Source organism: Bombina bombina, chromosome 6 (assembly GCF_027579735.1).
Source record: "Bombina bombina isolate aBomBom1 chromosome 6, aBomBom1.pri, whole genome shotgun sequence".
NCBI lineage: Eukaryota > Metazoa > Chordata > Amphibia > Anura > Bombinatoridae > Bombina > Bombina bombina.
The window spans coordinates 775,916,098-775,940,160 of record NC_069504.1 but is presented as its reverse complement, the minus strand read 5'-3'; the positions used below and the strand labels follow the sequence as shown (position 1 = coordinate 775,940,160).

Sequence of the window (24,063 nt, the reverse complement as noted above, 5' to 3'; positions counted from 1 at the left end):
TTCCCACAAGTAAGGATGACGCCGTGGACCGGACACACCTATGTTGGAGAAAACAGAATTTATGTTTACCTGATAAATTACTTTCTCCAACGGTGTGTCCGGTCCACGGCCCGCCCTGGTTTTTTTAATCAGGTCTGATAATTTATTTTCTTTAACTACAGTCACCACGGTAACATATGGTTTCTCCTATGCAAATATTCCTCCTTAACGTCGGTCGAATGACTGGGGTAGGCGGAGCCTAGGAGGGATCATGTGACCAGCTTTGCTGGGCTCTTTGCCATTTCCTGTTGGGGAAGAGAATATCCCACAAGTAAGGATGACGCCGTGGACCGGACACACCGTTGGAGAAAGTAATTTATCAGGTAAACATAAATTCTGTTTTTGTCAAGGAAGTGGATGTGCATAGGTTCTCAAATGGTGTTAGGGCTCTCAGAAGTTCATTCTTTTGTGGGTCTGTCATAACAGAGTGTCTCGTTTGTAAGTATATGTACCACTTGTCAAAGGGTGGGCCTATTTCTTCTTTTAGGTCATGTTGGCTTTTAAACAGGCCTTTTTGTATCAGTGTGTGGATGGGGACATTTACGTAGTTGGGGCAGGAGTTGGTTAAACCCTCCAAATTATCTGGAAAGAAGTACGGGTTGTGGAATATGGGGGATAAGGGGGAGATCTTCGTAGAAAGTGTGTTGTGGTCTTTAAGTATTTTATCCCATGTATCTAGAGTGGATTTAATCAGTGGGTTGGTCCTTGTCAGATATGGTCTGTGTTTTTTCAGTAGCCAGGGTAAGCTAGACATGTTGGGCGTGTTTATTAATTGTGCCTCCATCTGGACCCACTGTTTTGATGGGTTGTTATGACTCCATGCTACTATCCGTGCTAGGATAGTTGCTAAGTAATAATTCCTAAGGATCGGGACACTCAGTCCCCCGTCTTCTTTGGCAAGGTATAGAGTCTTTCTAGCTACTCTCGGTTTACTGTATGCCCAAATGAATGATTCTATGCGTTTTTGATGGGTGTTAAAGAAGTGTTGGGGTATATCTATAGGCAGCGCTTGGAACAAGTAGAGATATTTGGGTATTATTGACATTTTGATCGCATTTATGCGCCCCATCCATGACAGATGACCCTGTCTATGCCAGGTGCCTAATAGTTGGTTTATTCCTTCATATAAAGGTGTAAAGTTTTTAGTGTATATCTCCGATGGGTTATCTGGGATGATTGTCCCGAGGTAGGTGACCGACTTGACTATGTCAAATTGTGTATGATCGGTGATGAATTGAGTAGTTGATTCGTCTAGATTAAGGGGCATTAGCATGGACTTGTCAAGATTGATCGAGAAGTTAGAAACCTGGTTATAATTCTGAAAGACTTCTAATAATGGGGGCAAAGAGGTCTTTGGTTCTGTTAGTGTAAATATAATGTCGTCCGCAAAAAGAAGACATTTTTGAGTATAAGGGCCATAAGTGAAGCCTTTAATATCAGGGTGTGTTCTCACTATAGTCGCCAGAATTTCTACGGTAAGGATAAAAAGGAGAGGTGAGAGGGGGCATCCTTGTCTCGTGCCATTCTTGATTAGGAAGCTATTGGATAAAGTGCCATTGGCTATTACTTTAGCTGAGGGGATGGTGTAGAGAGCTTTAATTCTGTCTATAAATTTGTCAGGGAAGTTGAATTTCGTCAGTGTCGCCCACATGAAGTCCCAGTCAACTCTGTCAAATGCCTTTTCGGCGTCGGTGGAAAGGAATGTCATGGGTATATTATTATCTGTCGCGTGTTGTAGTGTATGTAGTATTCTTGTAGTGTTGTCTTTTGCTTCTCGTCCTTGTATGAAACCCACCTGGTCATTATTAACAATTTGGGGGAGAATGTTATGTAGTCTTGAGGCTAATAGTTTTGCATACATTTTCATGTCTATATTGATTAGGGAAATTGGTCGGTAGTTTTGAACTCTGTCAGCCATTTTCCCCGGTTTAGGGATCACAGTAATGGATGCTTCTAAAAGCGGTTGGGAGAATTGTGAGCCATTATCAATGTCTTGATAGAGTGATAGTAATTGTTTTCCACAGTGAAGTTTAAATAGTTGATAAAATTTAGAGGTGAGGCCATCTGGGCCTGGTGCTTTGCCAGCTGGTAGAGAATTTATGGTGTCTAAAACCTCTTGTAGAGTGATTGGAGTTTCTATATATTCCTTATCTGTGTCGGAGATCATTGGGACTTCTACTTTAGATAGATACTGCTGTATAAGCTCTAGTTTATTGTTAGTGTTCTGGTTATTTAGATTGTATAAAGATCTATAGTATTCTGCGAAGCTTTCAGTGATAGTGTCGTTTTGGTGCTGAGTAGTGCCATCTTGGCCTCTTAGCTTGCGGATGTATGTTTGCAATTTTTTCTTTTTTAATGATCTAGCTAACATTTTCCCTGCTTTGTTGCTTTCGATGAAGAATTTGGCTCTAGTGGTTAGTGCTCGTAGATGTGCATTATGGGTTAAATGTGCGTTTAGTGCTGTCCTGGCTGCAGTCAAGTCAGATAGTCTCTGGGAAGATTTGGGGTCATTTTTATGTGCCACTTCTGCCCTTTTTAAATTATCTATGAGGGAGAGATATATAGCCGATCTTTGTTTGCGGATTCTATGAGTGTGTTGGATAATTTCACCTCTAATGGTGCATTTGAATGCTTCCCAATTATTGGTTGTGGATGTGTCCGAAGGGTTGTTATGTAGGAAAAATTCCTCTACACGTTTATCTATCGCCTCTACGACTGTAGTGTCGGTAAATATGTTATCGTTAAGTCTCCAGTGGTTTCTCGGTTTGGGTTTGGTTAGCCATGTAAAGGAAGTTAAAACCATGCTATGGTCGGACCATGGGGTGTGCGATAATTTGGAATGTTTAAGATTCGAAAGCATATTTTGGGAACACAGGATATAGTCAATTCTCGAGTAACTGCGTTGTGGGTTGGAGAAGAAAGTGAAATCTTTGGTTTCGGGGTGAGCTACTCGCCATGTGTCAAATAGCGTGGGAATCTGAAGTGTCATGTAGTTAGTTTTGATATGCCTGATAGGTATATAAGATTTCCCAGAGGAGGTGTCTAGGGCTGGGCATATTGGGAAGTTCAGGTCTCCTCCCAGCAATATCGGTCCTTTTGCAATGTCTAGTAGGGATCTGGTAACTAATCTGAAGAAGGGAGGTGTAGGTCTATTAGGTGCGTATATGTTGGCAATAGTGATAGGTCTATTGTAAAGTAAGCCTATCAGAATCAAAATCCTGCCCTCTTTATCTCGAAAGGTGTCTAGTAGCTCGAAGGGAATCCCTCGTCTAATTGATGTGCAAACTCCATTTTTCCCGTCTGTACCGGAACTGAGAAAGTGCTGAGTGTAGTATCTGTTGGAGATGGTAGGTGTTCTATGTTTTTTGAAGTGAGTTTCTTGTGTCAATACGATATCTACCTTTTTCTTATAAAAATCGTGGAATGCTATGGATCTCTTTTCCTGGGATAGAAAACCCTTAACATTTTGTGTTGCTATCAAAAAATCTCCTGCAGTGTCATTGGTTGTCATAGTTATTCTCTCAATTTAAGTGTGCGTCTGTATGTGGCTTTAAGCTGGGTAATGAGGACTCTTTGTGAATATGTTCGTACAAGTGGCGTGATAAGATCTGGAGTGTGGAGGAGTGAGAGTTTGTGTGTGAAGAATGTGTGTATAGTGTTGTGTGTGTGTGGTGGTTCAACTGTGTTTGAATGAAACAACAAAATACTCTACTGTGTAACAAAAAGTAGAGAAAAAATAGTAAAAAAGAAAAATTAGTGAGGAACAAATCACAGAAATAAGGCTATAAATTGAAAACTTATACCGTAGGTTGCTGGTCTTGCCTGCATAATAGGTGGACCTAGGCTGTTGAATAAAATTCAGTAAACAAATAACATTCAGTTAAGAATACAAATTTGAAAAGTTTACAATAACATGGATGTCTAAGGAAACCATCTGAGAAATCGTTAAGAATACAGATGAGTATTTAAACTTCGGTAAAACAGTACCCAACTTTCACAATCAAGTTACCTCCCCCCTTATATGTATATTCACAGCTAGCCCCTTCTTTTAAACCCAATGATGATTGACATAAACTATAGGCCGTGTGATTGGGGTCCTGAAAAAATCGGTTGGCATCTGGCAAGGATATATTTCTTCAGATAATCTTTCAGGGATATAGTTCATAGGTAACCTGTGTTTAACAGTTGCAAAGTCCTATAGTTAGAAAAACTTCCAGAAAGTTCAAATCTAGAAGTAGATCCTCGACTTACTTATGGAAGGTAACATGTGTATATGGTATCTAAGCTTAAGTCTTACCCCAGTTCATAATTTGTCAGCGGTGTTCCTGGGTTACCGCAGGAGTGGGTAATTGGCATTTACGTGGGGGTCTCTTTGCTGGTGTTTGCCAATTCTTACGTTGATCTTTAGGGAGCTGCATGGCAGCTTGATGTAGTCGCCCATTTTCTGAGCTTTCAGATGTTAGGGCAGGAACCCCTAATTGTTTGCAGAATTGTAGAGAGTTTAGGGGGTCCTTGCATTCGTATCGGCGTCCTTCCTTTTGGACTATGAGGGATACAGGAAAGCCCCATCTATATGGGACCTTAAGGTTTCTCAGGTGGGCAGTTAGCTCATTATAAGCTTTCCTCTGTTGTAATGTGCGGTAGGATAGGTCTTGGTATATTTGGATTTTCGATCCTTGGTGAATTATGTGTGGTTTTCGCCTGGCAATAGATAGAATCTTTTCTTTATCCTGATAACTTTGGAAACAGACTATGATGTCCCTGGGTGGTTGATCTTCTTGTGGTTTTGGTCTCAGGGACCGGTGTGCCCTTTCAAGGGAGATGTGTTTATCTTCTTCGTTATCAGATGAAAGGAGCATGCCATGAAACATGCCCTGTAGGAAATCTTTTATTTCTGCCCCTGCGACCTCTTCTGGGATGCCTCTAAATCTAAGATTACAGCGCCTCGTTCTGTTTTCGAGGTCATCCAGCTTATTTTCTAGGTCCTTAATGAGTGTATCATGTTGGGACACTGTATGGGTGATCTCTGTCATATTTATACATATATCTTCGTGTTCGCCTTCTAGTGCTTCGACTCTGGCCCCCAGGTCCGTGATATCTTTTTTAAGGTCAGCACATTCCTGCTTAATGCAACTTTTCACTTGATCAACTAATATTGCTATATCTTTAATGGTGGCAGGTTGATCTACATCTCTGTCTGTAGCTGAATAAGGTGATTTAGGGGAGCCAGGCTGGGAGATAGAGTACTGCTCTAAATCCTCTTCCTCTGCTAAAGAGTGTTGTGGGGACTTCTTCTTCTCTGCATTCTTAAAGAAGGTGGAGACCGCACTTTGTGTGGTGCTATTGTTTTTCACAAGTTTGTCCGATTTGGGCGGTTTGCGTAGTGCCATTGTGGGTTATTGTTTCGGTACTTATCCCTGTTAGTTGGTCAGAAGTTCTGCGTAGTTATAATCACAGTAATTTGGGCTGTATTAATGAGTTTTCCCCTTGCTGAATTAAAGTCCACTCGAGACCCCTCTGTATGTAAAAATTTATGCACAGATCGTATCGGCAGTGGTGGTCTATTGAAGTTATATCTGAGCCTTCCTGCCGTTTTGCATAGAGAGTGCTGGGTTGTCTCCTATAAAGTTATGCAGGCATTGTAGGTAATGTGAGGCGCTGTGTGTATGGGGTCAAGCAGCGTGTAGGCCTTTACATAGCGTGTGTGTTGCGCAGCATCGCAATACCAGATCTTGTGTTGTACTCACGTTAGGCCATCTGCTCTGTGTTGCCGATTCTCAGTTATGCCCCGAGGGTATTACATTGCCGGGTCTTTTATCTGTGCTGCTTGTGGGTTATATAACGTCCAGCTGTGGTTTAAGCCTTGAGAGTCCGCTCCGTTGTAGCGTGCATGCGAGGGCCTTCCTATTAGGATTCAAGGCTTGCATGAGTTGCGACCTGGGTTCTCGATAAAAAGTTGTCCGGTTGGTTCCTGTGGACTTTGGCAATCCGGTGCACGATCAATTAGCTAGTTTGCTCGAACAGAACCTGTTTTATCACGATTAGCCTTATCTCTGCGTGAGGAGCTCTAACGACTTGCAGCCATCTTGGATGCCTGCCGGCTCCGCCCTCTATAGGGGTTAATAAGTTTATGTAGGTATCAGCGATGTCGGGGACAGCAGATTAGAGGTGCATAGACGTGGGGTTTACAGTATGTTATGGTGTTAGGTTTAAACGTAACATTTTTTTTCCCATAGACATCAATGGGGTTGCGTTATGGAGCTTTTCTCTTGTTAAGTGTATCCAGTCCACGGATCATCCATTACTTGTGGGATATTCTCCTTCCCAACAGGAAGTTGCAAGAGGATCACCCACAGCAGAGCTGCTATATAGCTCCTCCCCTCACTGCCATATCCAGTCATTCTCTTGCAACTCTCAACTAAGATGGAGGTCGTAAGAGGACTGTGGTGTTTTTTACTTAGTTTATTTCTTCAATCAAAAGTTTGTTATTTTTAAATGGTACCGGAGTGTACTGTTTATCTCAGGCAGTATTTAGAAGAAGAATCTGCCTGCGTTTTCTGTGATCTTAGCAGAAGTAACTAAGATCCTTTGCTGTTCTCACATATTCTGAGGAGTGAGGTAACTTCAGAGGGGGAATAGCGTGCAGGTTTTCCTGTAATAAGGTATGTACAGTTAAAATATTTTTCTAGGGATGGAATTTGCTAGAAAATGCTGCTGATACCGAAGTAATGTAAGTAAAGCCTTAAATTCTGTGATAGCGACTGGTATCAGGCTTATTAATAGAGATACATACTCTTATAAAAGTGTATTTTAAAACGTTTGCTGGCATGTTTAATCGTTTTTTACATATGTTTGGTGATAAAACTTATTGGGGCCTAGTTTTTTCCACATGGCTGGCTTGAATTTTGCCTAGAAACAGTTCCCTGAGGCTTCCCACTGTTGTAATATGAGTGGGAGGGGCCTATTTTGGCGTTTTTTTGCACAGCAAAAATTACAGACACAGACATCCAGCTTCTTCCTGCATGATCCAGGACTTCTCTGAAGGGCTCAAAAGGCTTCAAAAGTCATATTGAGGGAGGTAAAAAGCCACAGTAGAGCTGTGGCAGTTGTTGTGACTGTTTGAAAAACGTTTTTGTCATTTGTTATTCCGTTTTTGGTATTAAGGGGTTAATCATCCATTTGCAAGTGGGTGCAATGCTCTGCTAACTTATTACATGCACTGTAAAAATTTCGTTAGTGTAACTGCATTTTTTTCACTGTTATTTCAAAATTTGGGAAAATTTGTGTTTCTTAAAGGCGCAGTAACGTTTTTTTATATTGCTTGTAAACTTGTTTTAAAGTGTTTTCCAAGCTTGATAGTCTCATTGCTAGCCTGTTTAAACATGTCTGACACAGAGGAACCTACTTGTTCATTATATTTGAAAGCCATGGTGGAGCCCCATAGGAGAATGTGTACTAAATGTATTGATTTCACCTTAAACAGTAAAGATCAGTCTTTATCTATAAAAGAATTATCACCAGAGGGTTCTGTCGAGGGGGAAGTTATGCCGACTAACTCTCCCCACGTGTCAGACCCTTCGCCATCCGCTCAGGGGACGCACGCTAATATGGCGCCAATTACATCAGGGACGCCCATAGCGATTACCTTGCAGGACATGGCTGCAATCATGAATGATACCCTGTCAGAGGTATTATCTAGATTGCCTGAATTAAGAGGCAAGCGCAATAGCTCTGGGGTTAGGAGAGATACAGAGCGCGCAAATGCTGTTAGAGCCATGTCTGATACTGCGTCACAGTATGCAGAACATGAGGACGGAGAGCTTCAGTCTGTGGGTGACATCTCTGACTCGGGGAAACCTGATTCAGAGATTTCTAATTTTAAATTTAAGCTTGAGAACCTCCGTGTATTGCTTGGGGAGGTATTAGCTGCTCTGAATGACTGTAACACAGTTGCAATTCCAGAGAAATTGTGTAGGCTGGATAGATACTATGCAGTGCCGGTGTGTACTGACGTTTTTCCTATACCTAAAAGGCTTACAGAAATTATTAGCAAGGAGTGGGATAGACCCGGTGTGCCCTTTTCCCCACCTCCTATATTTAGAAAAATGTTTCCAATAGACGCCACTACACGGGACTTATGGCAGACGGTCCCTAAGGTGGAGGGAGCAGTTTCTACTTTAGCAAAGCGTACCACTATCCCGGTTGAGGACAGTTGTGCTTTTTCAGATCTAATGGATAAAAAAATTGGAGGGTTACCTTAAGAAAATGTTTATTCAACAAGGTTTTATTTTACAGCGACCTTGCATGCATTGCGCCTGTCACTGCTGCGGCGGCATTCTGGTTTGAGGCCCTGGAAGAGGCCATCCAGACAGCTCCATTGAATGAAATTATTGACAAGCTTAGAACGCTTAAGCTAGCTAACTCATTTGTTTCTGATGCCATTGTTCATTTGACTAAACTAACGGCTAAGAATTCCGGATTCGCCATCCAGGCACGTAGGGCGCTATGGCTTAAATCCTGGTGAGCTGACGTGACTTCAAAGTCTAAATTACTCAACATTCCTTTCAAGGGGCAGACCTTATTCGGGCCTGGCTTGAAGGAAATTATTGCTGACATTACTGGAGGCAAGGGTCATACCCTTCCTCAGGACAGGGCCAAATCAAAGGCCAAACAGTCTAATTTTCGTGCCTTTCGAAATTTCAAGGCAGGAGCAGCATCAACTTCCTCCGCTTCAAAACAAGAGGGAACTGTTGCTCATTCCAGACAGGCCTGGAAACCTAACCAGTCCTGGAACAAGGGCAAGCAGGCCAGAAAGCCTGCTGCTGCTGCCCCCAAGACAGCATGAAGGAACGGCCCCCTATCCGGAAACGGATCTAGTGGGGGGCAGACTTTCTCTCTTCGCCCAGGCGTGGGCAAGAGATGTTCAGGATCCCTGGGCGTTGGAGATCATATCTCAGGGATATCTTCTGGACTTCAAAGCTTCTCCTCCACAAGGGAGATTTCATCTTTCAAGGTTATCAGCAAACCAGATAAAGAAAGAGGCATTCCTAAGCTGTGTGCAAGACCTCCTAGTAATGGGAGTGATCCATTCAGTTCCGCGGACGGAACAAGGACAGGGATTTTATTCAAATCTGTTTGTGGTTCCCAAGAAAGAGGGAACCTTCAGACCAATCTTGGATCTAAAGATCTTAAACAAATTCCTCAGAATTCCATCATTCAAAATGGAAACTATTCGGACCATCCTACCCATGATCCAAGAGGGTCAGTACATGACCACAGTGGACTTAAAGGATGCCTACCTTCACATACCGATTCACAAAGATCATCATCGGTTCCTAAGGTTTGCCTTTCTAGACAGGCATTACCAATTTGTAGCTCTTCCCTTCGGGTTGGCCACTGCCCCGAGAATTTTTACAAAGGTTCTGGGCTCACTTCTGGCGGTTCTAAGACCGCAAGGCATAGCGGTGGCTCCGTATCTAGACGACATCCTGATACAGGCGTCAAGCTTTCAAATTGCCAAGTCTCATACAGAGATAGTTCTGGCATTTCTGAGGTCGCATGGGTGGAAAGTGAACGTGGAAAAGAGTTCTCTATCATCACTCACAAGAGTCTCCTTCCTAGGGACTCTTATAGATTCTGTAGAGATGAAAATTTACCTGACGGAGTCCAGGTTATCAAAACTTCTAAATGCTTGCCGTGTCCTTCATTCCATTCCACGCCCGTCAGTGGCTCAGTGCATGGAAGTAATCGGCTTAATGGTAGCGGCAATGGACATAGTGCCATTTGCGCGCCTGCATCTCAGACCGCTGCAATTATGCATGCTAAGTCAGTGGAATGGGGATTACTCAGATTTGTCCCCTCTACTAAATCTGGATCAAAAGACCAGAGATTCTCTTCTCTGGTGGCTTTCTCGGGTCCATCTGTCCAAGGGTATGACCTTTCGCAGGCCAGATTGGACGATTGTAACAGATGCCAGCCTTCTAGGTTGGGGCGCAGTCTGGAACTCCCTGAAGGCTCAGGGATCGTGGACTCAGGAGGAGAAACTCCTCCCAATAAATATTCTGGAGTTAAGAGCAATATTCAATGCTCTTCTAGCTTGGCCTCAGTTAGCAACACTGAGGTTCATCAGATTTCAGTCGGACAACATCAAGGGGGAACCAGGAGTTCCCTAGCGATGTTAGAAGTCTCAAAGATAATTCGCTGGGCAGAGTCTCACTCTTGCCACCTGTCAGCGATCCACATCCCAGGCGTAGAGAACTGGGAGGCGGATTTTCTAAGTCGTCAGACTTTTCATCTGGGGGAGTGGGAACTCCATCCGGAGGTGTTTGCTCAACTGGTCCATTGTTGGGGCAAACCAGAACTGGATCTCATGGCGTCTCGCCAGAACGCCAAGCTTCCTTGTTACGGATCCAGGTCCAGGGACCCGGGAGCAACGCTGATAGATGCTCTAGCAGCTCCTTGGTTCTTCAACCTGGCCTATGTGTTTCCACCGTTTCCTCTGCTCCCTCGACTGATTGCCAAAATCAAACAGGAGAGAGCATCGGTGATTCTGATAGCGCCTGCGTGGCCACGCAGGACCTGGTATGCAGACCTAGTGGACATGTCATCTCTTCCACCATGGACTCTGCCTCTGAGGCAGGACCTTCTAATACAAGGTCCTTTCAATCATCCAAATCTAATTTCTCTGAGACTGACTGCATGGAGATTGAACGCTTGATTCTATTAAGGCATGGCTTCTCCGAGTCAGTCATTGATACCTTAATACAGGCTCGGAAGCCTGTCACCAGGAAAATCTACCATAAGATATGGCGTAAATATCTTTATTGGTGTAAATCCAAGAGTTACTCATGGAGTAAGGTTAGAATTCCTAGGATATTGTCCTTTCTCCAAGAGGGTTTGGACAAAGGCTTATCAGCTAGTTCTTTAAAAGGACAGATCTCTGCTCTGTCTATTCTTTTGCACAAGCGTCTGGCAGAAGTTCCAGACGTCCAGGCATTTTGTCAGGCTTTGGTTAGGATTAAGCCTGTGTTTAAAACTGTTGCTCCCCCGTGGAGCTTAAACTTGGTTCTTAAAGTTCTTCAGGGAGTTCCGTTTGAACCCCTTCATTCCATTGATATTAAACTTTTATCTTGGAAAGTTCTGTTTTTGATGCCTATTTCCTCGGCTCGAAGAGTCTCTGAGTTATCTGCCTTACATTGTGATTCTCCTTATCTGATTTTTCATTCAGACAAGGTAGTTCTGCGTACCAAACCTGGGTTTTTACCTAAGGTGGTTTCTAACAGGAATATCAATCAAGAGATTGTTGTTCCATCATTGTGTCCTAATCCTTCTTCAAAGAAGGAACGTCTTTTGCATAATCTGGACGTAGTCCGTGCCTTGAAGTTTTACTTACAGGCTACTAAAGATTTTCGTCAAACATCTGCCCTGTTTGTCGTTTACTGTGGACAGAGGAGAGGTCAAAAAGCTTCGACAACCTCTCCCCTTTTGGCTTCGGAGCATAATACGCTTAGCCTATGAGACTGCTGGACAGCAGCCCCCTGAAAGGATTTACAGTTCATTCTACTAGAGCTGTGGCTTCCACCTGGGCCTTTAAAAATGAGGCCTCTGTTGAACAGATTTGCAAGGCTGCGACTTGGTCTTTGCTTCACACCTTTTCAAAATTTTACAAATTTGACACTTTTGCTTCTTCGGAGGCTGTTTTTGGGAGAAAGGTTCTACAGGCAGTGGTTCCTTCCGATACTAAACCCAATTTTTTTTTCTTTCATTATTCAGATAGAGCATGCAATTTTAAGCAACTTTCTATTTTACTCCTATAATCAGTTTTTCTTTCTTCTCTTGGTATCTTTATTTGAAAAAGCAGAAATGTAAGCTAAGGAGCCGGACCATTTTTGGTTTAGAGCCCTGGGTAGCGCTTGCTGATTGGTGGCTAAATTTAGAATTAATCATTAAAGAAAAATTTTGGGTTTAGTATCCCTTTAAAGCCCTTTGCAGTTTTTTATTTTAATAAAACCTAACCCCTTATAACTTTAATATTGCAATATTAGATAGTGTTATTATGAGTGTAACTGTACTCTTAAATGTATTTTTGATGTGTTTTGTGCAATTTTTTTTTCAAGTATAACAGTTAGCCAGAGCTTTGAGGTTGCGGTAATCATTCTAGCGTAAATCGTGATTGGGCTCACAAGTTCGTATTTACTTTTAACTTATAATACGAGCGGAATTTAACTTGCACACAGACGTCTGCAAAAACCCGTCATCGTGTGCAAACAAAAGCGCTCCACTTGTAAGCTAGCCCTAAGATTTACACATATATACACATATTAACACATAAATATATATGTATATATACATTTAGCCACCAATCAGCAAGCTACCTAGGTACTGAACCAAACATTTTAATGATAGAGATTGTTGTTACGAAACTCGTTTTTTAAATCATTGACAGACGTTTCTGCTTTCCTTTTCTAATTCCTTGTGAAAATATGAGCGTATATTTTTACCGGTGTGACCCCATTTTTTTTTTAACTTGGACATGGTAGATATGAATGATGATATTTTTTTTTCTCACAATTTTAATTAGATTTCTAATTTGTGGCATTTGTCTTTTATTCTTTTCTGTTTGTTCCCAAAAGGTGTGCAGTGGTTACCAGTGTGTTAATGCATCAGTGCTTAAGTATGACTGTGATGTTCAGAAGAAGTGCGGAGGGAATGGAGTAAGTATTATAGATAACGTTACAAAGATAGATATACTGTATATATATATATAAATATATATGTATATATATATATATATATACTGTGTATGGTATATATACAAATATTTAGGAAGCTAAGTCATATAGTTTAAAAACTACAATGTTAACAAATAATACATAGTTCCTATTTCATTCTTTAGGTGTGTAACAGCAATAAGAACTGTCATTGTAATGATGGCTGGGCTTTTCCTATGTGCCAGACTAAGGGATATGGTGGTAGCATTGACAGTGGCCCCACATATAATGGTAAGTAGCTTGTTCTTTATAACTGTATCAATTTGTTTACATACTTATAATTACAATTTTCATTGCATGCAATTAATGCTTTTGATTAAGAGAAAATATTAAGGGCTAGATTACAAGTGGCGTGGCGCTAATGATAACGTGCAAGCGCGATAACCAATTTCACTTGATCGCGATACCATTAGCGCGTACCTCTTTGATATTACAAGTCTATGGTAAAGAGCGCTAACCAGAGAAGGGTTAGTGCCGGTGACTTCACTCGAGCGCAGCCTATACTTTCAAGGTTTAACATGACCACGTTAATTTGCGCTGGTATTACAAGTTGAAAGTTATTGGTTGTGCTCAAGCCAAAACTGCGCTAGAATATTTACTGCACCTTGAGACCTGAAGTAAACTGTAATGGTTAAAAAAAATTGCACAAAACACTTTAAAATAAAGTAATATACAAACATAAACACTTCTTAATAAAAATATATTTTAATATAAGTAAAAATGTTTAAAAGAGATATGATATATGTCAAACTGTGTGACTGGAAATGACTCCAATGTACATATACCTGTGTGTATACGGAAGGGGACTGCACTCTCAGACCGGACCGGGTACACATCCCATGACCCTGCAACATGCTCAGCCCTGGGTGCTCACTGGGACTCACAGGAAGCTGTGCTGTCCCCAGAGTCACAGGCAGTTAACCTCAGACAGGTCTGGGTGCAAGAGCCATTGGGAAAATTACAAAACAAATTAATACAACACACAGAGAAAGTCCAGCACTCACTCACAAGCTCTCAGCTAAGCTTTTAATCTTGTAAGTGAGTGCTGGACATTATCGTGCACTGCTATTACAAAGTGGAGCGCTAATATCACTTGCATGCAAGCAATATTTAGCACTCCACTTGTAATCTTGCCCATGGTGTATATAAATATACATATATATATACACATAAATATACATTAATACATTAAATAAATAAATATATATATATATATATATATAAGAGGCTGCTTCCGGGTGGTAAATCGCCATAGAACAAGCCACTGAGCTGTTGTTCGTTCCTGGTAGAGCGCTTCTCTCTTCGTTTGCAAATTATATATATATATATATATATATATATATACACACTTTTGAGCCCTTCCCAGTCAAATACCTTGAAACATGCAATATAATTTTTATTAATTTTAATGTGTTTTCAATAGAAATATTTGAAATTCCAATGTTCTACACGTAGAAAAAAAAAAATTATAGATAGAGAAATGCATATTTTAAAATAAAAAGATAATTTTCTTCTATCTGAAGAACATTGGAATTTAAAGTATTCATAACTACCTTCGGATTTAGCGCAGTTGGTCTGACACAGTATTGCGTTAGCATGTGAGCATTGTCTATAGGGAGAAGAATTTAGCACAGTCAAGATAGCTAACGTCCTGACATTAGCGCGCATCAGACTTTCACTTGCACACTAACTTTTTGCTTTCAACTTGTAATTCATGGAGTTAGCGTGCAAGCAAAAAATGAGTTAGGGCACCACTTGTAATCTAGCCCTTAGTATGTAAAATGGACTGTCTCTTGCAAATAATATGGGTTATACAGTATCTGAAAATATTTATCTTTAACGTGTGTTTACTTCTTCCTTTGTCCTGTTGTATTCATCATCTTTAGTTAATAATGGTAGCTCCTAATAACTACATTCACCCATTTGATAACTCTACAATTGGATATGTGACAAAATGACGTGTTGTGTCATCGATATACACAAAATATAAAGACAAAACATTAAAAAAAATGCTAAAGTGTTAGTACTACTAACCCCAGAGAGTAATAAATTAAACAAGATTATTATTCACTAGACAACATATGGTGAGATATGGATAGGAGATATATTTCCTGTCCAACAGAAGGACGCAGTACGCACCTATATTGCATAACTTTCCCTCAGTTATATTTTGCATCCAGCATGGAGAGGGTAAAACTAAGAAGTTTTCTCTCCACACATCAATTGATAGGGGTTCTCAATCTAATATTCTGAGGGCATTCTTTAATACAGCAACTATGTTGCAAGCTAGAGGAAGGAAGCACTGCAGGTGATTAAAACAAATTCATGTTCCAATGTTTATTCCCTGAACATATATATATATATAATTGATATGTGTGTGTGTGTGTGAATGTATGTATTGGATTTCTATTTAACCCTTCTGGCAGCATGGCCTTGTGACATCAGCCATGCCTTTAGGGTGCAATAACTTTGCTGAGATAACATGGGGGGAACAATCTTTGGAAGAGATCCAGGGCCTGGTGAATCTGATAAGGTTGCCAACAGCTTTATTTGTGACACAACAGTAGAAAAGTGCTGCTATGGCTGTTTTATCTAGCCATGCCTTATAGCTAAAGTCTATAAAAGTAGATTTCTATCCATCCCTTTTCAAGGTCAGATCTTATTTGGGCCTAGACTGTTTTCTTTTTTATACATTGCTACTGGGGTTAATCGGGCTTTCTTTCATGTAATTAGCAAGAGTCCATGAGCTAGTGACGTATGGGATATACATTCCTACCAGGAGGGGCAAAGTTTCCCAAACCTCAAAATGCCTATAAATACACCCCTCACCACACCCACAATTCAGTTTTACAAACTTTGCCTCCGATGGAGGTGGTGAAGTAAGTTTGTGCTAGATTCTACGTTGATATGCGCTCCGCAGCAAGTTGGAGCCCGGTTTTCCTCTCAGCGTGCAGTGAATGTCAGAGGGATGTGAGGAGAGTATTGCCTATTTGAATGCAGTGATCTCCTTCTACGGGGTCTATTTCATAGGTTCTCTGTTATCGGTCGTAGAGATTCATCTCTTACCTCCCTTTTCAGATCGACGATATACTCTTATATATACCATTACCTCTGCTGATTCTCGTTTCAGTACTGGTTTGGCTTTCTACAAACATGTAGATGAGTGTCCTGGGGTAAGTAAATCTTATTTTCTGTGACACTCTAAGCTATGGTTGGGCACTTTGTTTATAAAGTTCTAAATATATGTATTCAAACATTTATTTGCCTTGACTCAGAATGTTCAACATTCCTTATTTTTCAGACAGTCAGTTTCATATTTGGGATAAATGCATTTGTTTCAATCATTTTTTCTTACCTTAAAAAATTTGACTTTTTCCCTGTGGGCTGTTAGGCTCGCGGGGGCAGAAAATGCTTCTTTTTATTGCGGCATTCTTGGCGCAAACTTTTTTGGCGCAAAAATGTTTTCTGTTTCCGGCGTCATACGTGTCGCCGGAAGTTGCGTCATTTTTTGACTTTTTTTGCGTCAAAAATGTCGGCGTTTCGGATGTGGCGTCATTTTTGGCGCCAAAAGCATTTAGGCGCCAAATAATGTGGGCGTCTTTTTTGGCGCTACAAAATATGGGCGTCATTTTTGTCTCCACATTATTTAAGTCACATTATTTATTGCTTCTGGTTGCTAGAAGCTTGTTCACTGGCATTTTTTTCCCATTCCTGAAACTGTCATTTAAGGAATTTGATCAATTTTGCTTTATATGTTGTTTTTTTCTTTTACATATTGCAAGATGTTCCACGTTGCAACTGAATCAGAAGATACTTCAGGAAAATCACTGCCCAGTGCTGGAGCTACCAAGCTAAGTGTATCTGCTATAAACTTTTGGTATCTGTTTCTCCAGCTGTTGTTTGTATTGCATGTCATGTCAAACTTATTAATGCAGATAAAATTTCCTTTAGTACTGTTACATTACCTGTTGCTGTTCCGTCAACATCTAATTTTCAGAGTGTTCCTGATAACATAAGAGATTTTATTTTTTTAAATCCATTAAGAAGGCTATGTCTGTTATTTCTCCTTCTAGTATACATAAAAGTCTTTTAAAACTTCTCTTTTTTCAGATGAATTTTTAAATGAACATCATCATTCTGATACTGATAATGGTTCTTCTGGTTCAGGGGTTTCTGTCTCAGAGGTTGATGCTGATAATTCTTTGTATTTGTTCAAGATGGAATTTATTCGTTCTTTACTTAAAGAAGTATTATTTGCATTAGAAATAGAGGATTCTGGTCCTCTTGATACTAAATGTAAACGTTTAAATAAGGTTTTTAAATCTCCTGTAGTTATTCCAGAAGTGTTTAATCTCCCTGATGCTATTTCTGAAGTAATTTCCAGGGAATGGAATAATTTGGGTAATTTATTTACTCCTTCTAGACGTTTAAGCAATTATATCCTGTGCCATCTGACAGATTAGAGTTTTTTGGGACAAAAATCCCTAAGGTTATGGGGCTGTCTCTACTCCTGCTAATGTACTACTATTCCTACGGCAGATAGTACTTCATTTAAGGATCCTTTAGATAGGAAAATTGAATCCTTTCTAAGAAAAGCTAACTTATGTTCAGGTAATCTTCTTAGACCTGCTATATTTTTAGCGGATGTTGCTGCAGCTTCAACTTTTTGGTTAGAAGCTTTAGCGCAACAAGTAACAGATCATAATTTTATAGCATTATTATTATTCTATAACATGCTAATAATTTTATTGGTGATACCATCTTTTGATATCATTAGAGTTGATGTCAGGTATATGTCTCTAGCTATTTTAGCTAGAAAAGCTTTATGGATTAAACTTGGAATGCTGATATGTCTTCTAAGTCAACTTTGCTTTCCCTTTCTTTCCAGGGTAAATAATTCATTTTCGTTCCTTTCCTCACAACAAGGAACAAAAGCCTGATCCTTCATCCTCAGGAGCGGTATCAGTTTGGAAACTATTTCCAGTTTGGAATATATCCAAGCCTCATAGAAACCTATAGCCAGCTCCTAAGTACCTATGAAGGTGCGGCCCTTATTCCAGCTCAGCTGGTATGGGGCAGATTACGTTTTCTTCAAAGAAATTTGGATCAATTCCGTTCTCAATCTCTGGTTTCAGAACATTGTTTCAGAAAGGTACAGAATTGGCTTCAAGTTAAGGCCTCCTGCTAAGAGATTTTTTTCTTTCCCGTGTCCCAGTTAACACAGCAAAGGCTCAGCATTTCTGAAATGTGTTTCAGATCTAGAGTTGGCTGGAGTAATTATGCCAGTTCCAGTTCTGGAACAGGGGCTGGGGTTTTATTTTATCTCTTCATTGTACCAAAGAAGGTCAATTCCTTCAGACCAGTTCCGGATCTATCATTATTGAATCGTTATGTTAGGATACCAACATTCAAGATGGTTATTGTAGGACTATCCTGCCTTTTGTTTAGCAAGGGCATTATATGTCTACAATAGATTTACAGGATGTGTATCTGCATATTCCGATTCATCCAGATCACTTTTAGTGTCTGAGATTCTCTTTTTAGACAAGCATTACCAGTTTTGTGGCTCTACCGTTTGGCCTAGCCTCAGTTCCAAGAATTTTTTTCAAAGGTTCTCGTGCCCTTCTTTCTGTAATCAGAGAACAGGGTTTTGGTATTTCCTTATTTGGACGATATCTTGGTACTTGCTCAGTCTTCTCATTTTCGAAGAATCTCATACGAATCTACTTGTGTTGTTTCTTCAAGTTCATGGTTGGAGGATCAATTTACCAATCAGTTCATTGATTCCTCAGACAAGGGTAACCTTTTTAGGTTTCTAGATAGATTCAGTGTCTATGACTCTGTCCTTGTCAGACAAGAGAAGTTTAACATTGATATCAGCTTGTCAAAACCTTCAGTCACAATCATTCCCTTTGGTAGCCTTATGCATGGAAATGTTAGGTCTTAGGACTGCCGCATCAGATGCGATCTCCTTTGCTCGTTTTCACATGCGACCTCTTCAGCTCTGTATGCTGAACCAATGGTGCAGGGATTACTCAAAGATATCTCAATTAATATCTTTAAACCGATTTTACGACACTCTCTGACATGGTGGACAGATCACCATCGTTTAGTTCAGGGGGCTTCTTTGTTCTTCCGACCTGGACTATAATCTCAACAGATGCAAGTCTTACAGGTTGGGGAGCTGTGTGGGGGTATCTGACGGCACAAGGGGTTTGGGAATCTCAGGAGGTGAGATTTCCGATCAATATTTTGGAACTCCATGCAATTTTCAGAGCTCTTCAGTCTTGGCCTCTTCTGGAGAGAGAGTTGTTCATTTGTTTTCAGATAGACAATGTCACAACTGTGGCATACATCAATCATCAAGGAGGGACTCACAGTCCTCTGGCTATGAAAGAAGTATCTCGAATTTTGGTTTGGGCGGAATCCAGCTCCTGTCTAATCTCTGCGGTTCATATCCCAGGTATGGACAATTGGAAAGCGGATTATCTCAGTCGCCAAACGTTGCACTTGGGCGAATGGTCTCTTCAACCAGAGGTATTTCCTCAGATTGTTCAAATGTGGGAACTCCCAGAAATAGATCTGATGGCTTCTCATCTAAACAAGAAACTTCCCTGGTATCTTTCCGGATCCCGGGATCCTCGGGCGGAGGCAGTGGATGCATTTTCACTTCCTTGGAAGTATCATCCTGCCTATATCTTTCCGCCTCTAGTTTTTCTTCCAAGAGTAATCTCCAAGATTCTGAAGGAATGCTCGTTTGTTCTGCTGGTAGCTCCGGCATGGCCTCACAGGTTTTGGTATGCGGATCTGGTCCGGATGGCCTCTTGCCAACCGTGGACTCTTCCGTTAAGACCAGACCTTCTGTCGCAAGGTCCTTTTTTCCATCAGGATCTGAAATCCTTAAATTTAAAGGTATGGAGATTGAACGCTTGATTCTTGGTCAAAGAGGTTTCTCTGACTCTGTGATTAATACTATGTTACAGGCGCGTAAATCTGTATCTAGAGAGATATATTATAGAGTCTGGAAGACTTATATTTCTTGGTGTCTTTCTCATCATTTTTTGGCATTCTTTTAGAATACCGAGAATTTTACAGTTTCTTCAGGATGGTTTAGATAAGGGTTTGTCCGCAAGTTCCTTGAAAGGTCAAATCTCTGCTCTTTCTGTTCTTTTTCATAGAAAGATTGCTATTCTTCCTGATATTCATTGTTTTGTACAAGCTTTGGTTCGTATAAAACCTGTCTTTAAGTCAATTTCTCCTCTTTGGAGTTTGAATTTGGTTCTGGGGGCTCTTCAAGCTCCTCCGTTTGAACCTATGCATTCATTGGACATTAAATTACTTTCTTGGAAAGTTTTGTTCCTTTTGGCAATCTCTTCTGCCAGAAGAGTTTCTGAATTATCTGCTCTTTCTTGTGAGTCTCCTTTTCTGATTTTTCATCAGGATAAGGCGGTGTTGCGAACTTCTTTTGATTTTTTACCTAAAGTTGTGAATTCCAACAACATTAGTAGAGAATTTGTGGTTCCTTCATTATGTCCTAATCCTAAGAATTCTAGGGAGAAATCGTTGCATTCTTTGGATGTTGTTAGAGCTTTGAAATATTATGTTGAAGCTACTAAGTCTTTCCGTAAGACTTCTAGTTTATTTGTTATCTTTTCCGGTTCTAGAAAAGGCCAGAAAGCTTCTGCCATTTCTTTGGCATCTTGGTTGAAATCTTTATTTCATCATGCTTATGTCGAGTCGGGTAAATTTGCAAAGCAGCAACTTGGTCCTCTTTGCATACTTTTTCTAAATTCTACCATTTTGATGTGTTTTCTTCTTCTGAAGCAGTTTTTGGTAGAAAAGTACTTCTGGCAGTGGTTTCAGTTTGAATCTTCTGCTTATGTTTTTCATTAAACTTTATTTTGGGTGTGGATTATTTTCAGCAGGAATTGGCTGTCTTTATTTTATCCCTCCCTCTCTAGTGACTCTTGTGTGGAAAGATCCACATCTTGGGTAGTCATTATCCCATACGTCACTAGCTCATGGACTCTTGCTAATTACTTGAAAGAAAACATAATTTATGTAAGAACTTACCTGATAAATTCATTTCTTTCATATTAGCAAGAGTCCATGAGGCCCGCCCTTTTTTGTGGTGGTTATGATTTTTTTGTATAAAGCACAATTATTCCAATTCCTTATTTTATATGCTTTCGCACTTTTTTCTTATCACCCCACTTCTTGGCTATTCGTTAAACTGAATTGTGGGTGTGGTGAGGGGTGTATTTATAGGCATTTTAAGGTTTGGGAAACTTTGCCCCTCCTGGTAGGAATGTATATCCCATACGTCACTAGCTCATGGACTCTTGCTAATATGAAAGAAATGAATTTATCAGGTAAGTTCTTACATAAATTATGTTTTCTTGCCACATCATAAAAAAATCTCAGAGCAAGTGCTGAACTGCAGGATATTTTTATTCTTATCGGCAGATCTCAGACAGCATCTTCCTCTTTCTACTTTCAAGTTGCAGGATCCATCAAGACTTCATGGAAGACTATACACACTATTCTTCCTCTAGTGCAGTAAGTTCAGTTTATGTCCACTGTAGACCTGAAATATGCATATCTGCACATCCCTCTTCAAAGTGATTATGTGTCATTCCATTGGGGGCTTTACTGATGGTATCTCATACTAAGGGTATATTATATCTTGAAAAAAATTCTTGTAAATCCTTCTTCCTTTCAACAGGTGGTCGGGCCTTATTGGCTCTGCTTTACAGACAATGGTTAGTGCATAAATGTACCAAAGATCTCTCTGGTTCCAACCACTCGAGTGGCCCTACTTGTTTCTTTAATAGATATGCACATATGAAAGCTTTACGCAGCTTGTGCCCGGTTGCAGCACACTCCCTTTCCAACTGTGAATCATTGTATGAAGGTAGTAGGGTTGATGGTTGCACCCTCAGATCTGGTTCCTTTCTCCAGATTTCATCTAAGCCCCTGAAACTCTCTCTACTGCATCAGTGGAATGGTGATCATGAGGAATTCTCTTAGATTTCTCTGGATCAGGGGATTCAGGCCTTTCAGAGCCTAAACTTGACAGTTATCTAAACCGATGCCAGTCTTTAGGGGTGCCCAGCTATCTGGGGGTTTCTGAGAGCATAAAAGTGTGGTCTCCTTAATAGACAAGGATACCAATCAACATTCTGGAGCATAGAACAATCTTCAAGGCTCTCCCAGTTTCAGGAAGGAACCTTTTATTCAATTACAATCAGATTGTGTCACTAAAGTGGCTTATGTCATTCATCAGGGAGATATATACAGTTCCTTGGCGATGAGCGCGGAATCGCACATCATCAGGTTGACAGAGACCCATCAGAGTGTTATTTCAACTGTTCATATACATGGAGTCAACCACTAGGAGGCAGATTTTCTAAGTCACCAGCACTTCCACCTAAGAGAATGGAGGTTTTCCACCAAATTGTAAGGTGCTGGGAAAGGCCAGAGATAGATCTTATTGCCTCTCTTCATGGTATTGTTCCAATTGCTGGTATTTTAAGTTTTACCTGGTGTTAACCAAATCAAGCAGGACTAGGATCTTGATTGCTCTGATTTGGCCTTGCAATCTTATCTTGCCCACTATGGTGTCTGACTCTCAGGAGAAACCTGTCTCAGGGTTGTTTCTTCCTTCAAGGTCCAGGAATTAACTGCATTATAATTTTTTTAGTTAAATTTGGCATTCTTGTGGGGCAGCATAGTGACTGCAAAAAAGTAAATTAGCTCTGTATGAGGACCATAATAATTATAAAAGGGGTTATAAACACACAGTAGAAGTGCTGCTCAGGACACATGGAGAACTACTGGTCTCGAGCAAAACCCATATATTTATTTTCTTTCATACGATTGTGGGAGTCCACAAGCCATCGCATATGAGATTAAAGTACTGTTCGCTAGGAGGAGTCTAAAACAAATAAACCCTAAGACAGTTAGGAAACCCTGACAAATAAACCCCTGACAATTATGAAGTTTTACAGCAAGATCCTATCCCTATGTTTCAGCATCTTTTGCATGAAGCAGAGAAATGGGTTTTATAGACAGAAACATATCTTTATATAAATTTGTAGAACATCCAGTTATTCCTATTTTTCACCACGTGCCAAAAGTGCACAAGTCAATTGACAATGTTCAGGGAAGACCGATTGTAAGTGGCATAGGGTCTATGCTGGAGCACTTGTCCTAGTGGCTAGATGAATTATTACAACCTTTGGTACGTTGTTTACCCAGCTTCACTCGGGACTCCAAGCATATACTCACTCAATTACAATCATTGAAATGGTCAGATAAATTATCTTGTTTAACAGTAGATGTGACTACCATATATTCTTCCATACCTCATGAGAAGGAAATTCAGGCTGTCAGTTATTTTCTGGATAGGGAAACAGATTACAATGAAGGATTTCAGGAATTTGTCATTTAATTTAGTAAACTTTTTGTTAACACACAATTATTATTAGTTTGAGGGGGTTTTCTATTTTCAGTGATGTTGGACAGCTTATGGGGGCCAAATTTGTACCCACATATACCAACCTATACATGGGTCCCACATCTATGCATGGGAGAACCCCTTCAAACAACAGATTGGATTTTATTGTTTTATAAATTATTTGCTATTTATTTGGTCCGGCACAGATGAGGAAAGGACTTTATTTTTAGGCAGGATTAATGCTAACAATCTGGGTCTAAGGTTTACATATCAGTCAGATAAAGGGGGTAATCCATTTCCTAGATTTGGAACTGAGAGGTACCTTATTAGGTGAAGTGGAGTCTGAAGTATACAGGAAACCAATATCTGGCAACAGTTTGTTACACATGTCCATGTCAATCTCTTAAGTAAGAGTAATGGTGGCTTTAGCAGTTAGTAGACGGTGAGGTGGTCTTTGCTTAACTTCTAACTTTATTGCTACCCCTATATAGAAAACCAGGGTTCGGTTACTCTGTTTCCATCTTAACATGGGAAGAGTCCACAGCTGCATTCCTTACTTGTGGGAAATACTGAACCTGGCCACCAGGAGGAGGCAAAGACACCCCAGCCAAGGCTTAAATACCTCCCCCACTTTCTCATAACCCCAGTCATTATTTGCCTTTCGTAACAGGAGGTTGGCAGAGAAGTGTTAGAAGATTTCAGAGTAGTGTCTTATGGAGGGTAGTACTCTTTGAGATGGGACTGGAGTATTAAGTAGTGCTGTCAGCCTGTCAGTGAGAGCATGGATGAATGTTA

General features: G+C 40.4%; 1 protein-coding gene across 1 annotated transcript in view; it reads left to right on the top strand.

Annotated features, from left to right (window-relative positions):
* Nucleotides 1–24,063, top strand: part of ADAM9 (ADAM metallopeptidase domain 9) — a 621,882-nt gene that overhangs the window by 515,645 nt on the left and 82,174 nt on the right. The window contains exons 17-18 of the mRNA XM_053718079.1: nucleotides 12,672–12,752; nucleotides 12,935–13,040. Coding sequence (XP_053574054.1) covers nucleotides 12,672–12,752; nucleotides 12,935–13,040 — 187 coding nt within the window. The remainder of the gene's footprint in view (nucleotides 1–12,671; nucleotides 12,753–12,934; nucleotides 13,041–24,063) is intronic.